Source organism: Argentina anserina, chromosome 3 (assembly GCF_933775445.1).
Source record: "Argentina anserina chromosome 3, drPotAnse1.1, whole genome shotgun sequence".
NCBI lineage: Eukaryota > Viridiplantae > Streptophyta > Magnoliopsida > Rosales > Rosaceae > Argentina > Argentina anserina.
In genome coordinates, this window is record NC_065874.1 from 24,385,201 (window position 1) to 24,402,499 (window position 17,299).

At 34.4% G+C, this 17,299-nt stretch overlaps 2 protein-coding genes across 2 annotated transcripts; both read right to left on the bottom strand.

The window, feature by feature from the left end:
• Positions 1-9,145: 9,145 nt before the first annotated feature.
• Positions 9,146-12,938, bottom strand: LOC126788145 (uncharacterized). The gene is made up of 7 exons (XM_050514112.1): positions 12,648-12,938; positions 12,514-12,554; positions 12,318-12,381; positions 11,733-11,927; positions 10,828-10,899; positions 9,575-9,753; positions 9,146-9,469 (listed from the first exon to the last, which is right to left on the bottom strand). The coding sequence occupies exons 1-7, from the start codon at positions 12,798-12,800 to the stop codon at positions 9,352-9,354; spliced, it is 822 nt and encodes a 273-aa protein (XP_050370069.1). The 5' UTR covers positions 12,801-12,938; the 3' UTR covers positions 9,146-9,351.
• Positions 12,939-13,909: 971 nt separating this feature from the next.
• Positions 13,910-16,353, bottom strand: LOC126787301 (uncharacterized). Its single transcript, XM_050513208.1, has 9 exons — positions 15,967-16,353; positions 15,684-15,873; positions 15,435-15,571; positions 15,240-15,352; positions 14,892-15,123; positions 14,612-14,770; positions 14,412-14,491; positions 14,202-14,251; positions 13,910-14,061 (listed from the first exon to the last, which is right to left on the bottom strand). Exons 1-9 carry the CDS (start codon positions 16,351-16,353, stop codon positions 13,910-13,912), a joined length of 1,500 nt encoding a protein of 499 aa, XP_050369165.1.
• Between the last annotated feature and the right edge of the window lie 946 nt (positions 16,354-17,299).

Sequence of the window (17,299 nt, forward strand, 5' to 3'; positions counted from 1 at the left end):
CATCATTGCTACTAACGTCTTTTTTTTACTGCCTAGTTTTGGGGCTATTTTATTCTGCATATATGAGAAAAAAGATATTAATGTAACATGATATGTACACAGACATATAAAATTCTAGGAGAACAATTACCAAATAGTAATCACACAGTTGCAAAACATAGTTACTTAGATAGTTACCAATTGAACATGTTACATCTCTGTTGCTCATATTTACCAACAACGTTTCTTCCACTCTATTGCATCTCTCAATATCGCACCTACATGAAAGTAGTAGTTACATAGTTATCAAACAATTACTTAATAGAAACACAGCTACCAACATAGTTACATAGATAGTTACCAGTACAGTACTTATGTTATCATAGTTACAAGAGTTGTTGCATACTAGTTATAGTATTGGTTACAAAATCATTCACATAAGAATATAGCACCATGTTCATACATAACATCAAATAAAACATATAACATACTATCATTGGATCTATGAATTTTACCGTGAATACTGTAACGCAATGAAACAAGTTTCTTCAAATAATCATGAAGACATTAAACAATACCAATTGAACCAGAGGCCTTGAGCAATCAAAGCAATACGTATATCCATATTCATAGATAAGCAATCAAATCTGAGATAAAGAAAAACCATAAAAACAACCTTATGTGTTGGATTGAAGGAACCTGAAATCAGATGCATCGTCGGAGCAACCTCATAATTGGCTGATCTAAATGATGATTGTAAATGCCTTGATCAATTTGTCGACGGAAGCCATGCGCTAAACCTTGAGGCCTTGATCAATTTGACGCAGTCTCTGGTTCGCCAAAAAAGCGAAACAAACAAACCTTGAAAATAGCTTTAATGTCGACGCCGACGAGGTGTGGTTGACTCTTCCGTCATATATGTGTGATCTTCCAAGTGACGGCATATATGGTGGCTGGGTTCGAGAAAGAGAGAGAAAGCAGGCCTCAAAGCTTGTCCACCTGCGATTCACATATTATATTGAGCTGAGTCGCATGTTTTCACATCTGCGTGATTCAACTTATTTGCCCTACTTGTAAGGAGACATATTATTGTCTCGGTCTGACTTTCTTTACGTATCTTTACGTAAATGGTCTATATATATACTTTTATATATATTATATCCCCCGGCAGTGGAGTTGGTCATTTGTCGCATATGGATATCTTTCTGCCTATCAATAACCAAACATTGTTTTGGTTATCTCTTTACATTATTTTTCCACTTTCTATTCGAGCGTTCATTTAAATGTTTTTACATATGAGCATTACAACCTTCTCTTATTCTCTTTTGCTTTCAAACCCTACCTCGGTAAGGTATCGGCCCCAAAACGAGTTAGCGAAGACGAGTTCTCACCTTTTTGTTTTGCATGTTTTTAGTGGCGTTGGTCTGAAGGCTCGATCGTTCATGTCTCATTGATTGCTTCCCAGTCTCGAGGATCCTACTTCACATTGTCTCAGCTTCTCGATCTCCCAGTAGGACCCAGTTGACGCATTTGGCATTCTCTGGTGATTCTCGTCTTCCGACCTTGTCATTTACTTTCTTGTCGGACCGAGTTGGCCCATTGAGACTTAGACATGCTTTGTTTGATGTTCGAGTCTATATTCATAATTTATTCATAGCCTTGTAGTTTTGAGTTGATAGGTTGTCGACACGTCAGATTCGACGAGTCGGTTGCTTATTAATTCAGGACTACGATGAATAATGTTGCATTCCGGTCCCGGAAATGATCTCAGGGTGTGATAAGACCTTATGTTGTCATTCAAGATTAATTATGCTTCCAAGCTACGTGTTGGAAACATGTTTGCAGAATCCAATCATGGTTGAGCCTTAACTGGCTTGTAAGGGAGATTAGTACTCAAATTCTTCAGAGTCTAATATATGTTGTGCTGGTTTAACCAACTGTAGATAGATGAAAAGACTTAATAATTTCGCAGTCTAAAATTCTAAATAAACATACGAATTAAACATACCAAGATGCATTATGGTATCTTTGAAGCTTTGCGAAGTTACACCATCACAATAAAGATATACAAATTAATTAATTTTCAAGAAATAAAAGTTAGATTGTGCTTATTTCATATAACATGTAAAAATTATATAGACATAGCATGTGCAACAAGTAGAGCATATCATTAAATGTGGGTAAATGATTTAGCAAGGTTAAGCAATATTCACAAAATAATTTACTCACTTATGCTTAATACGATACATCTATTAATAAAAGCCAGAAGAGAAGTCTAAAAAGTCAAATGGTTAAATTTTTGAATTGCCTAATTTGCCCAGAGTTTATTAATCACCACTATATGTATGTATATTCTCCAGTCTCGTTCACATAGTCAATAGCTGATCATGGAATTCATACTCAATTACAATTGGATGTAAATTCAAGGGTTGAAAACAAAATTACTCAATTTTAAAAAGATTCTCCTCACCCTTGGATTTACATTCAATGGTGGTTGAGCATGAATTTCATGGTCAGCTACTGACCGTGTGAACGAGATTAATATATTTTCAGGAGGGATAAGAGTATAACTTGACAAAAAATAAACTCAAAAATAAAGTTTTTTTACGGTTATTGACTTACTCACCCACAATCTCCATAATTGAAGGAAACCGCCGGACCATAATCTCAACACCTCTAACAAGTATTAGGCTAGTATATATAATGCCAAAAAGTAGCATTACAAATCATTTACATGCCAAGCAACAAATATATTTAATAAAAATTAAAATGGCATAGCGTATACCATGTTCATAAAACATAGCATTCAACATGTTCAAACGATTTCAAAACTTGGGGCAAAAATCATACTCATATAACATGCTCAAGAATGTATAGATATAATTCTTTAACATAAATCATAGCATTACATGCTAAGAAAAAAAATTTAATTGACATAGTATATAACATGTCACACTATTAAGACAATACAATGCTCATGTAACATGTATATTCATTTATTTAAATGAAATTTAATAAAAGCGGCAACTTTAGTTTAAATCTTAGTTATAAGTTTCTCAAATAAACTGCATATCAAGAGATTCTCAATCTCATGATTCCATGTTGCTCGAATGCTCGTCATGTGGTTATTAATAAATCACATGCAGAAACAAGAACATTTATATGATTAGTTACATTTAATCATAAATGTTTAAATTATTTTGATTTACTAGAGAGTATCTTCAAAAACTACCTTTCAATTTACCTGAATTGTATGTGGGACGGATCGAAGGATCCTAGGATTGGAGTGGGCTAAGTTGGGGTTTTCCATTCCGAGATTGGACATCGTGTCAAGAGATTGACTTTGCCGATCGACGGAGCTCGAAGATCGATTTGTGAAGGTTAGGTCTGATCCAGGTCTGGGTTTGCGATTTATAAATCGAGCGGTAGTGCAGTTTAACATTCTAGATCTATGCAACTGGATCAGTGCCGCATCAACATGTGGAGGTTCTGCCCTTGTCGATCTCGGGCTGAGTGGGGTTGGGTAGGTGCGGCGGCGCTCGACAGTGCCATCATCGTCGAGGGTTTTGTGCCTTGGGAGGCGTGTCACACTCAAGACTTGGCGCTCTGCACCGATATGGATCTCATAGGTGCAAGGGCGGCGTTAGTATGTGGTGGAGTACTAGGATTCTGGTGTCTCCAGAATGGAGGCGGCGCTAGGATTCGATCGACCTCGCTGGGGGCCGTCGTGCTAGGCTGGTGTAACATATCCTCATCGGAGTACGATGGTTGCCATGCAGATCGGCGACATTGATGAAAGCCGGCTGATTTTGGTGACAAGAGTAGAAATTTGGGTGCCCAAAGTAAATAACTATTATTCTTTGACTTCTTTTATCGAAAAAAGGAGCCAATGACAATAAGAAATTCTAGGGTTTTTTTTTCCTCTTTGGCTTATGGACTCATATCTAAAACAAATGTACTGATAACATGTTATAGGGAAAATGCAATTGATCTACTCATTTTATTGCATGATCCTTTTATATAAGGAGAGTATTACAACAGTAATTACATCGTACATTATGATGATAATAATAACTAAACGTTACACAATAACTATTGAATGTTAATAACTTAATCACATCTCATTTTTTACATTAACGAAGAGACATAGTGTTTTTCCTTTAACACCTTTAATTTAATTTTATTTATTTCCATTTGTTATATTTTGACCGTATTAACAATCATTGATCTATCTTGTTTTAAATTAGAAATTTAGCTTTCATGAGCATTATCAGAACTTCAGTTTATTAGTGAAGATGGTGACACTACTGTCCAATTATAAGTTATACTAGCGGAGATTGGAGAAAACAACTAGCATGTCCAGCAACACTAAAACTATAATGTCGAGGCCGAAGGTCAACGCCAACGCTCATAATTTTATATGATTGTAGTCAATTAGGTGATCAAACCTTTTAGTAATTTTCTTCTTCTTCTTTTTCTTCAATGTTTGTATCCCACTCCATAAACAAATTACATGTAATTCAAAATCAAAAAATACTACGTACAAAATTACAAATAAATAAAATCTCTAGTTCATAAATGGTTTTTACTTCCATTTTCACAATCATAGCTACTTTCTCAATCAAAGTAGCAACCATGATTATATCAAAAATGAAAAGTAGTAACCATGATTATAGAGAACAGAATTAAGGCCACCCAAAGTCCAAAACGACCTTGAATCATGTCGAATCGTGACCAGGCCTACTAGTCTAGGAGGCCTTTCGTAGAGTAATTATGAGAAGGGTCAGAAGGCGTCGTTTGCAGACTGAAAACTGAGGCGGCGAGGCCTTTGTCCGGTGATTGCGACAGAAATGACAAACCAACTCTGCCTCCCACAGGCTTCAGTCTGCAGCTATTTTAGCCTCTGTGGCGTTTTGCCCTCTTTCCCAATAAAAACCGAGCATCATTGATAGCTGTATCTCCCGTGGGCCCCAGCTCGGGTATTTTATTTTATTCCATGCTTTAAAACTGAGGAGGCTGATCCCCACCTCCCATTTTATTTATTAGGACAGAAGATAAATTTTACAACGGAGGACATTATAGAACCTAATTCTCATAACCTAATTCTCATACTACATCAGCAAAACGCACCTAATTCTCATACTACATCAACAGAACGCGATAAATCTTTATAGAGAATATTTTGAACGATAACATGAGTCTCGCCTATTTAAACAGTATCAACATGAGACATGCAAGTCTTTAAAAACTTGTAGAGGCAGTCTAGGGAATCCAGGCCCCTTCGAGGAAGGCGCTTTTTCGTTGGAAAACTTTTAAATTTTTAATACTATGAAAGGGGAAGGGGGAGGGAAAGAGAAAGTTATGGTTAAAGAAGAAAGTGTCTTCAAAGCCCCCTCATTTCTTAAGAGATCTTTGGGCTTCAAGAAAACTGAAACGTCATTTTGCTGTAGGGATCAGGATGGGTCATGAGTACGTAGGCAAGGTGGGGTTTCAAACTTTCAACAGTTGGAATCAAGGTTCCTTTTGTCTTTGGTTGTGGTAGTTTTTGAACAACCGGTATAGTTGGTCACTATCATTTAGTATGTCGCCCACTATTACTAGAACAAAAATGAATGTCACAATCTAGCGTATTACGTATGTATGTTACATGACGATACACCCATACTCATAAAATTAAAATATCACTTAAACTATTAGAGTTTAAATGCATGGCACTGAACTACTGATTGTAGGGCCTTTGAGATTATTTTTATCGAGAAAGAAGACTAGAAGATCATTATGCAGAGGAAAAACTGGTGTGGATTGAGAAGATTGTAATTAAAATATATAATATTTAGGAAAGATGGGGAGAGTAAGTTGATCGATGTGAAGTGATCATGGACTCCAGGTATAATGAGTTTGGGGGAAGAGCTGAGAAGACACGTGGGAAGGTTTCAGCTAGGATCCAAATGGTGTGAGGGGCAAAAGTGGAAAGAGACAAGTGTTGGACAAAATGGGCGGGAAGTGGGCAGGGTCTGGCAGACTGGGGCGGAGGAGCGGCAGAGGTGGGTTCTAATTCTGGCATTGTTGGCCGTGTCGGGCCTTGGCAGAGTTGATCCCAAACTAAGAAGTAACTCGAAATATTTACTTTTACTTTTTTTTTACCCTGAAGAACAGAAGACCACGATCGTATTTAGCTAATTACTTGGTACCAGTGTGACGATGAGATGAGTGCATGGAATTTGAGTACCCAAATCTTATCATGCTATAATGAAATATAACGTGTATGTTCGTTAAACTTTCGGTCGTAACCTGTTTATTACTCTTGTACCCCATAAAGCATGTTTCTTCGATCAAAATTAGATAGAGGACTGGGAGCAAATGAAAATACATGATCTTTTTTGTTGTGCGAAAATGTGGACATATATGCTCGATGATGAATTGAGTAGGTGAATAAACACAAGCATTGTAAGTATGTAACAAATATTAAGTATTACTACATGTCTTAATCAAGTTATACTTAATAGAACGTGATGAAAACATTACAGTAGTTAGTGGACATAAAATCTGATTATAATGCCAAAAAGCCGCCTGGATAAAACTTTTCATAACCTTGACCTTATAAAATGTGGAAAGACATCTGAATACTGTATTATCTTGGTCAAGATAGACAAAGATAATGTTCTTTCTTCTACTTCATCTTTATTTTCCAACTAGGGAATCGGATCTTCCTTTACCAAAGAATAAAAAGAAAAAGAAAAAAGTTTTTTATTTTATTTTATTTACTGTGAGGATGAACTTAGTCTGCACGATTCAATCAAAAAAAAAACTTAGTCTGTACGAAAGGCGCAATTTGGGAGTTTTTCAGACATTCTTAGACAAAGCTGGGGACTGTGTAAAGTGAAAGCTCTGTTCAAAGTGTAAACAGTCCAAAAGCTTGGAGAAGTGGGAAGAGATGGAGCTTTGCCGTTTACAGGTACCAGAATGACGTGGAGTGAGTGCCTCACAGACTAACGTGCATGCCTATTTTGGTTTAAATAAATCTCCAGCCTAAAGAAGACGACACCAACTCAACACATCCTCAAACCCACATGGTCTTCTTTCTTACCGTATTCTCTATGATTAAGACTCTATACATACATTTGATTCTAACACGTTTTATACTCTTTCTTACCGTATTTCAGCATGGAGCAGGCTTACATATAATTTGATTCTAACCCGCATTATACTCTTTCTTTGATAATTTCATCCTATTTTTATCTGAAAAATGATAAAAGCCTTCCATTCAAGTCTGACGTATTTTTATCTGAAAAGTTGCGACCAAACATTCCCGATTTGAATGATTTATTTTTGAGATATTTTTATATATCTATTACTATAAAGCGAGTAAAAGAGTACAACTAAAATAAGAACAACTATATATACATTTATGTCACAAGAAGTTTTAAATACACACTTATAAACTCTTGATACACACCCATATCATTCAATAATTCAAATAAAATTTTGTATGTATATTGAATGACCAAAATAGATACATGTAATAATTCAGAAAATTAAAAACAAATTAAATTATCAAAATTAATAATTTATTTTTAAAAACAATTAAAATAAGAAAATTTACAGGGAAATTTAAATTAATATATATTTTGATGGAAAATTAAGTGAGAGATTCAAACAATCAATTCATTCCTTAGTTTTCACCGAAAAATATCATTTCTATTTTTAGAGTCCCAAAGGTAATTCATGAAAATGAATTATGATTTTTCATCTTTCATTAAATTTCATCTTCATACATTCTTAACAAAGAAATGTTCATCTTCTTCAAACAATCAATTCATCATTTTCTCTTATATATATATATTCTTCATGTTGTTTATCATTTTTATGGTTAAAGAATTTGAAAAAAAAACAATTGCAATCTATAATGATTCGTAAGAACAAACAAGAATCGATATGAACATCTATACGATGTTAATATATATATATATATATATATATTAATGTACTAATCACCGTAAAAAGTAGCATTCTATATCTAATAATGACATATTTTGTGATTTTTTAATTCAATGGTATTTTAGTTTTTTTTATGTGGTGTATTTAGTAAAAATATTGGAATGAGAATTGAAATAGGTGGTGTATTAAGTATGAGTGTGTATTAAGAGATTTGGGGTGTATATTTAAAATCTCTCTTATGTCATTAGTTTTTTTTACAAATAAACATAGGAACTATAAGGTAAAAAGTAGTATGTAAATAAAATTAAGAGATAATTGTGTAAAATATTCTTGCTTAATGGGTAGTGGAAAATTATGATCAAAATTAACTCATGTGAAAATATTTACAGGCTAATATATATATATATATATATATATATATATATATATATATATAAAGCGGATGAGGAGTTTAGATTCTATAACATGTATAAATTAATTTCTCTAGAAAATATATGACGCGAAAGCTGGTGATCCATTACGGTATACTCGGTAGCATGTAGATATTTGACAGACTCCATCATACATGATGCCTTGGATTAGGCTAAATGATTATTTGGACAAAGAATGAAAAAGAAATGGATTAGAAAAGAAAAAAACAAGTTTAATAATGAAACCCACATCACATGCCATGCGCGCTAGTAATTAGTAAAGGAGATCTCAACTCTAATTCGCTTGGTAACTAACCTAGAACTGTACTGGCCATGATGCTCTACTGCAAAGAGCAAAGAAAGATCATTGGCAGACGCTTTTGTTTAAGCTGAAAATGTGATTACTTTCATAGACAGCTTTAACATGGTGATGAGCATCATGAGAGACTTCAACCATTTTAAGCTTCTGCATTGGTCACTGGTCAGTGCCTGATTTCATGAACCTCAGTCACAATAACCAAAAAGCTAGAGGCTTGAGGGAGATGATTGAATGCAAGGTGACCTTGGTACGTTTGATTGATTCTAACAGTAGGGAGGAAACACATTTTTCTCTTCTATTCCTATATATGAGTAAGCATGGGTCAGCATGCCCTAAAAGTTCTACAGAAAGAGAACGAGCTTTGTGAAATGGCAAGTTCTACAGGGAGTAAGTTCAACTGTTCAACAACACACATAAGATGAAGTTGCTGGTGTTTCTTTATGGAGACGCTATAATACTTCAGCAGATAATAAATGATTATACAACCTAGGAATGATTGCATAAAGTACCATAGCATTCAAATGTTATACATCAATTTGATTCAAAGTTGAGCAAACATGTATCAGATTAAAGTAAACCAAATCTGTGTATTTGTATTACACACGAAATACACTGGGATTATGAGGTAAAATTGCTAGTCTAAAATCCTAGAATTTGAAGCTTGTAATCAACTCAGGATATAGGTCAGGAGATATATTTACTGCTCTATTTCTCTTCCAAGAGTACTGATGTGCAAGAGAGAAGGGACAACGCCTCCTCTTTCGTAGCCACTCCGGAGCCTTGCCACCTTATTCTACCAAACTTATCAAGCAGAAATACATACCTGTACAGTTACAGCAATAAAAAAAGGTGAAACTTGTAAAGAAAAACTATAACATAGCATAGAACCAGATACATACAGCTCAAAGATAGGATAAAGCTTGCGTACCCTGTAACAAGGTTCAAGATCTTAAGTTCTTTTCTGAAGTAATAATGGTCCCCAAATGAATATACATTATGCCTTTTAACTGCATCCTTGTTATCATCATGCTTAGGTTTCTTCATAATCCGAAGTAGAAGATGCTTAAATGGTTTCTGACATAAGAGCCATATGTCTATAAATGACACCTGCAGAAATCTTCATTAGTACTTATGTGTAACATAATTATGAATGCAACTGAGAAGGATAAAAAATAAATCAACAAGAATGACGAGAGTTTATGCGTCTAAGATTTTGATGACCAATTCTCCAATAACACACACAAGGACATGAGCTAGAATTGGTGGTTCATGAATGATCCTATATAATGTACAATTAGTTGTCTATGAATGACCCCTGGCGAAATCTTCAATTATCATGATATACAAAAACATGATTGTGACAATGATTCAAATATCATGTCTTGGATTCGATCATCAATTCTTCAACAACATCAACAGTGGCAGTTGTGTGCATAAGTTTATTTATTAAGTCAATGATTAACAACTGGGGAAATATTCACCAATAAATCATCTGTAATCATGGATACTTGGGTAGATTAGATGAACACAAAAAATTTCATGGCACAACAATCTAAAGATGAACGAAATATCGTAACATAGCAACAATCATAGGTGTGCAGGCAGTGCAGAACACTTTGATGAGGTAGGCACTGAAACTATAGATATATGAGGGATTAAATGATACAGTAGTAGCATTTCAAATATATTGAGGCCATTAACAGTATATGTATTTTATATATCATGAAACAATCAATGACAAAAAGACATCACAATTTTGTGCCTTTGATTGTGACCACTAAGTCTCCCACACACATTAAAAGGATGCTATGTGCTTAAGCTAAAATCCAGTTGAAAAACAACTGGCACAATTACCAGCCCATATAAAATACGCAAATTAACATTTTCTTGTATTTCCCATCAAAAAAAAAGGAAAAAAAAAAGGGATATAGACATTAACCTTTGGGGAGTGGATGACAGTCCCACAGTTTCAGCACACAACTATCAACAAAAGAACCAAGAAAATGAAAGCACCAAAGAAGATAATACTCATGTTTTGTAAGTTAATTAAGACATCAGGACAAGTCATGAGATGGTAATTTTATAAATACCCTTCAAAGACATAAAACATGATCAAAAGTAGCCTTTAATGTGACCAAATATAACTACTTGAACAATTTTGAGACTCCTGTAACCATATACCTCAAATAGTTGAACATCTTTTGAACCACTGAAAGCATTGACAAAAGGAACGCTCCAAGAATTAATCATTCCCTGTGAAGGACAAAGAAATTTCTTTAGCAGCAATAATAATGGAAACCACAAAAACTAATGTGATATAAGAACCAAGTTTTACAAACAATCTACAATGTGAATCCTACATAATATATCCATGGAAAAATAATTCTGCTAAAGTTACTGTTATCTTCACTATAACCTAGATTGAAGATTAAATGCCATGGCACCCCCAAATGAAGTTTCATATCAGACAGCAGCACTAGATCTGCAAGTGTAAATTTAAAACCAATGGTGGTGGATGGCTCCCTCTACGTTATTATGAAAATGTTATAATTCTATGGCTCCATGAAAGGAGTCTTGGGAATTGGCGGACCATGCTGGATTGGTGAGCAAACTCCAGGTTTATTCTGCTAAGCAAGTTTTGGGATTACACTAATCATAAATTATTATTTCACTCTCAAAAGTAATCTAATACAAACTTCCCTATTTTATCCTTCACCATAATGTAAAAATGTTACAAGCACAACAAAGCAAGATCCAAATTTTGAGTTTTACATATACTAGGGTTCCATGGTATATAACAAGATTGTGGTACTCAAAATAGAAATTAATGCTTCAATAATCAAATGCTTATTACTATCTTTATTGTTATTGAAGAACTTCCTTGAGAATCATACAGGTTTTCCTCTTCATGTGAAAGAGCATAACTAAGTTTAGAGAATTTATATCTTTCTTCTGCCCGTAACGTGTATCTGCCATCTTGTTTCCCTTTTCCTCTCATCCTAATAGTATTGATTTTGAGTCCTATAATAGTAGATGTTATAAGTCCTCTCAAGAGTAAAAGACAACTGCATAGCTAAATATGATACCTGGGCACTTGCTCGAAATGAAAGGCACAGTAAAGATGCCTTAGGAAGAGCTGAGCCGTTGGCATCAGCCACATTTTCATTTCCAGTGGGTCTAAAGGGTAGCTTTAATATATTGCCATCGGTGTAGTATACTTCCAAGTCAGGGAACTTCACCGCTGCCATAGCAGGAAACAAGATTTTATTTGCTTCTGAAACCTGCATAAAATAGTCGAACTGCTATTAAACTTAAAAAGAAGAAAGAACTACAAGGAAGACATGACTAACAATAGTGGATAGTATGACCAAACAGTAATATGATTGAACACATCATATGATAAGAAACAACACACAGTCTCCCTCTCAGAACATTAGTTAGCAGCATAAACCATCCCCATTCCATGTTTTCAATAAATCGGAAACAATGAAAAGTTCAAAACGCATTCAATAGAAATGTTTCTCGTCAACGTTTGCCAATGTTTGATTTTCCATGACATTTGACCAAACTATAGAACCCCAATTCATCACCATTCAAAACAAATTTCAAAAAAAAAAAAAACACATAAAGATTAAACAATTTCCACAGAGTTGATCACACTGATGGCCTACCTTACCACCATGTTTCTTAAGCTCTTCCATGTCAGCAAAATAACCCCTATTCAGCTCATCTGCACTGCCCTAAAATTACAGCAACAAAAGCATTAACATTAACACATGCTAAAAAAAACCAACTTAGCCCAACACACACACACACACACAAAAATTAGGAACAGAAAAATACAAAATAAAAGAAACTAGTACTTACAGACGAGCCTTCTCTTTCTCTAAAGCCGCTTTATTTGCAAGCTGCAAGCAAACGGGTCATGCCCAATTGGGATTAGCAAAACTGGTTCTTAACTACTAAATTGGAAGAAAGATTGAAACTTTGATTCAGGGTACCTTGTAAAACTCCAAGAAGCGATTGGAGATTCTCTGAGCTAAGAAATGCTGGCTTGGTGGAAGAAGATGGAGACTCTTGTTGGTCTCATTGGGTCTCAAGATTTGAGATGAAGCAGATATAGAAGACCAGGTGAGTCGCTTCAAGCCCTGCATTCTACTTATTAAGATGTGAAGAGCCCTGATCGAGTGAAAGGGTTTGTAGGGTTTAAGCTGGTTATGAATTTTGGGGTGAACTTGTGGGGATGAAGATGGAGAGACCTGGGGTTTTACTGTTTTAGCAGTTCGAAAGTAAAGCGTTGGACACTTGTATGTAGTAACGGGTCGGGTATTCCCAGTGTTAAATAATTATTATTTTTTGAAGAATTAAGAGCAAGTCATATGGTGGTTTGAGTTAATAAATACGGTTAAATTTTTATAAATGAATAAATTAATAATTTTGATTAAATATTATTATGAATTTAGATAAAAGTATAAAATAATAATTTTTTTAAAAATTTTCTTAGGTCTCATCGAATATATAAAGTAATAATTAATTTAATAAATTAAAAAATCGGTTAAAATGATTAATAATTGATTTTTTTTAAAAAATAGTGAATTAAATTTCATTATACAAATTAGGAAAAGTAATTATTTAAACTTACCATTTTAAAATTATTCTTAGATATGAAATTATACCAAATTTAGAAAGTGAATAAATATAAAATCTTAGTTAAAAATAGACATAGTAATCAAACTAACCAATTATCATCAATTCAACTAGAATCACAACAAAACTCTTTATAAAATAATAATGTATTAATTTATCAATAAATAAATAATTTATTTATTTATCGATAATATAATAATCTCACTCAAGTAATAATTTCTTTTGGTTCTAACATTATTCATTTATAAAGGTTTATTGTATGTTTATACGAAATATACAGATGAATATCTAAATTTTCTCAAATTGGACTACTCTTAGTAGTATGAAAGTTTTTTACATATAAATTTCATGTGTCTCGAGCAAAAATTATTCCTATTTTAGGATTGGATTTTATGTTCATAATGTTTTGGTGCATGTCGGTAATTGTAGATTTGTTAATGTGAAGCCTAGTTGCCTACTCCGCCTTATATTCTACATCTTGGTAACTATTCGTTGCAGACTGCAGTATACTTGTCGATTCAATAGTAATTTTGATATTCAACTGAAAATAGGCACTGGCTAAACAAACTTCAGTTCTTATTTTTCAAGACTTTGACCCTTATATTTATTGGAAATCTCAAGATGGAGGACTGAGTTTGTTGCTTGCTTGATGATCAGAATGGTACTTAGCAATCCACCCTTCAATAATCTTCACTTCAGTGTGTCGTTGCTGAACCAACCATTGTGGATCGGTTGAATCCGCCGCAGATAAGTCTAAGCAGTGAGACCCTAAAAATTAAACATTCAAGACCAAATTAACTGATCATATACATATATAACATGGTTTTTGATAATATATGTCCTCCAAGTAAACCCCAGAAACGTAAATTAACCAAATCATCAAGAAAAGATCGAGTAATGTTGAGTACCGTTAACAGTAGAGATGGCAACCAAACTATCCGATATGTCTCCCAAAACCCTGTAATCAAACATGGAAATTAAGACGAGAGCTAGATATTGAAAACATTGCTGAGGAAAGCAAGGAACTGCATCTACGTTTGTGCGATTTTTTTTAATGTTATATATAGTTGATCCAAACACGAACACGAGGAAATTAATAAGCAGTTTAGTTTCTTTACCCGGCACAACTCCAAGGATCTTTCAGTCCATTAGAGAAAATTATGTTGCTACCAAACTTATGAAGAATCGACTTCAGATCCTGGAATTCATATATAGAAATCAGAAGCTTGAGGAAACTACGTATACCCACTAAGATAATATAGAACAATAACAGATGGATAGTTTGGCACTTTGGCATAATGATCGAATAACAACATACGTGACTCCCATAATAAGTTGTGATCCAGTGAGGCTGTGGCAAGACACCATACAACTTTTTGCACTGATTACTGAAGCTATCTAAATCAAAATGCTCAGGAGGATACATAGAATCACTTGCATTTCCATGGCTAATGGGCATCACCATCTCACTACATGTCTGCATGAAAAGCAACATAATTAATTATGTGATCGATCACTATATTCTAATTTTAATTTTATGATTTTCTCTTTAATCCTCTTGGATTTTGATTTCATCTGCCCCGTAGCTAAAAAATTACCTGCCATCCCCACCCTTCTAAGTTGATTACTTCTATATCATGGCACGGTTTACTTCCCTTCTGAGGAGTAGCAGGCTCAAAAGCTGCAATTATTTTGTCAAGAATATCGGTCTTTATAGGTGCTGCATCAATGTCTCTGCAGATAGAATCAACTTCAGCTGGATCGTATTGCGCTGCATATGCATAATTATTATCCAAATAGTCCTTGAGATTAGACGCTCTCTTCACTTTTCTACAAGACAGAAAGTAAAGAACAAAGTTTACTACGTACGATAATAGATCGAAGATGAATCTGATTAATAAGCAGATCGAGTCATCAAGAATTCTTTCCAAGTTCATATTAATTACTTGCAAGTACTGAATCTTTTGCTAAGGATTGAAAGGCCATTGGACTTGGAAGCAACCCTGTCAATTTCAGCCCACGAATTACGTATTGTCTGGTAGCAATGTTCGCTACTCTCCTGTGCAAATTTGTAGAAAGGTTCGAAAATTTAGAACCTGAAACTTGAAATTAAGCAGCATGATAAATTTCACTAATTGTACCTTGAAATCTTTAGTAACAACGGAATAGTAGCCCTTCTCTGGTGGAATGATGTTATCAAAGTAAAGGATCGGAGCTGATGAAGCTAGAGCTCCATGCGCAATGTGGGGATACTTAAGACGAAACCACGATGCAAGCACTACAAGGGAAAGAACGACACTTGATTGAGTGATATTTAAGAACTACACTTATGAACATCAATTAGTGCTACTACAATTAAATTGAAAGTACGTAGTATAATCACGACTCACTTCCTCCATAAGAACCTCCCACCACTATGATAGGGCTAGTCTTAGCAGAATATGTTTTCTTTACATGTAGGAGTACTGCTGCGTAATCTGCAAGGGCCTGTGCCGAGTTGAAATAACCACGGATACTTGAATTCTTCAGAGCTTTTGTTGTTGATAATCCAAATGGTACCGACTCGCCATAGTACCGATGCTGCATCAAAGTTAAATTATATGTTCTGTAATATATATACAATCTTTCGAGTTTTGCTGAGATATCTAGCTTGTAATAGCTGCATATATATACCTCCATGTATACTAGAAGTGCCTTAAATCGAGGGGCGTGATCTGTGAGAAAATTTTTATAGTCATAATACAAAGCTTCTTCATCTCCAAGATATGCTAAGATCGGGGAACCAGAGTTTGCTCCACCCCAGTACTTAGCATTGATCACATACATTTGCTTAAATGTGGTGTAGCTTTCAGGCTTGTAATTGAAGTGGTCAAGTTTTTGGTTGAAATAAAATTTTCTGAAACCTGGAACGGAAGAAGATGGGATGGTTTTGGAATCGTGGTGGATTGTTCTCCGAAATGTTCCAAGCCTCGGCATGTAAAACGGTGTCACGGAAGAACAAAATAACAAAGTTATAAGCACACGAAGAAAATGAAAGAAGGGTACTTTGAGAGAGTACATTGTGAAAAGTGACTAAGAAACCCTAGCTCGTAGGATCTCAAGCTTCCTGAGTTTGAAGATGGTATTAGTAGGGAAGCATATATGCACATATATATATACTGCAAAAAATCCAGTGCGATCGATTGATAATTTCAACATCAGAGTAATTAATTGTGGATACGACGAATCATACAATAACTTTACAGGTGATCGAGCAAGAAGACAACTTAATTCTATAAGATAAAAAATCGTCTTATGAAAACAATGAAATAATATGTGACTATTTTAGAACAATTATTCTTTATATTGAAGCTAGTCATTGAAGATCACATGTAATTTCAGCCAAATGAGGGATCGCATTTTACAAACATAGCACGTACTTCATATATTACCCAATATACAGTTTACGTATTACTACTAATAACAATTCAACCTAACAGTGCTCAAAAACATATACAGAAAATTAACAAACTGCACTCGTCAATATTGTACCAAGGGTGTTTTTAGAGTATACCGAATCAGTATAGCGACCCTTCTTCTGACACAGCAATGCAATTTCACGATCAGTATCGAAATGAAGTGGAATAGTATATTTATTTTCTTTATTATTGGCTTTGGACTATAAACTGAATATTAGGTAAAATGTAAATACAAAGGTTTGTTTTCCAATATGTAACGACCCTAAAATTTCGAGCTTAAAAACTCAAAATTCTAAAGTCGTTAAACACAAAATAATCTCAATGAAATCGAAATCATTACAATGTCACAGCGGATCAATTCTGAGTTCTCAATACAACTCAGACAAACCAATTATTACAACCCAAATTTATAATCCATACATAAAATGGAAATGTAATAATCCTCACAATCACTCACAAATCTCACAAATAAAACCACACCAATTCTCGCACACAAATCCACGCTAAAAACCTCACCACAAGTAGGATACGAACGACTTCGAGCCTCC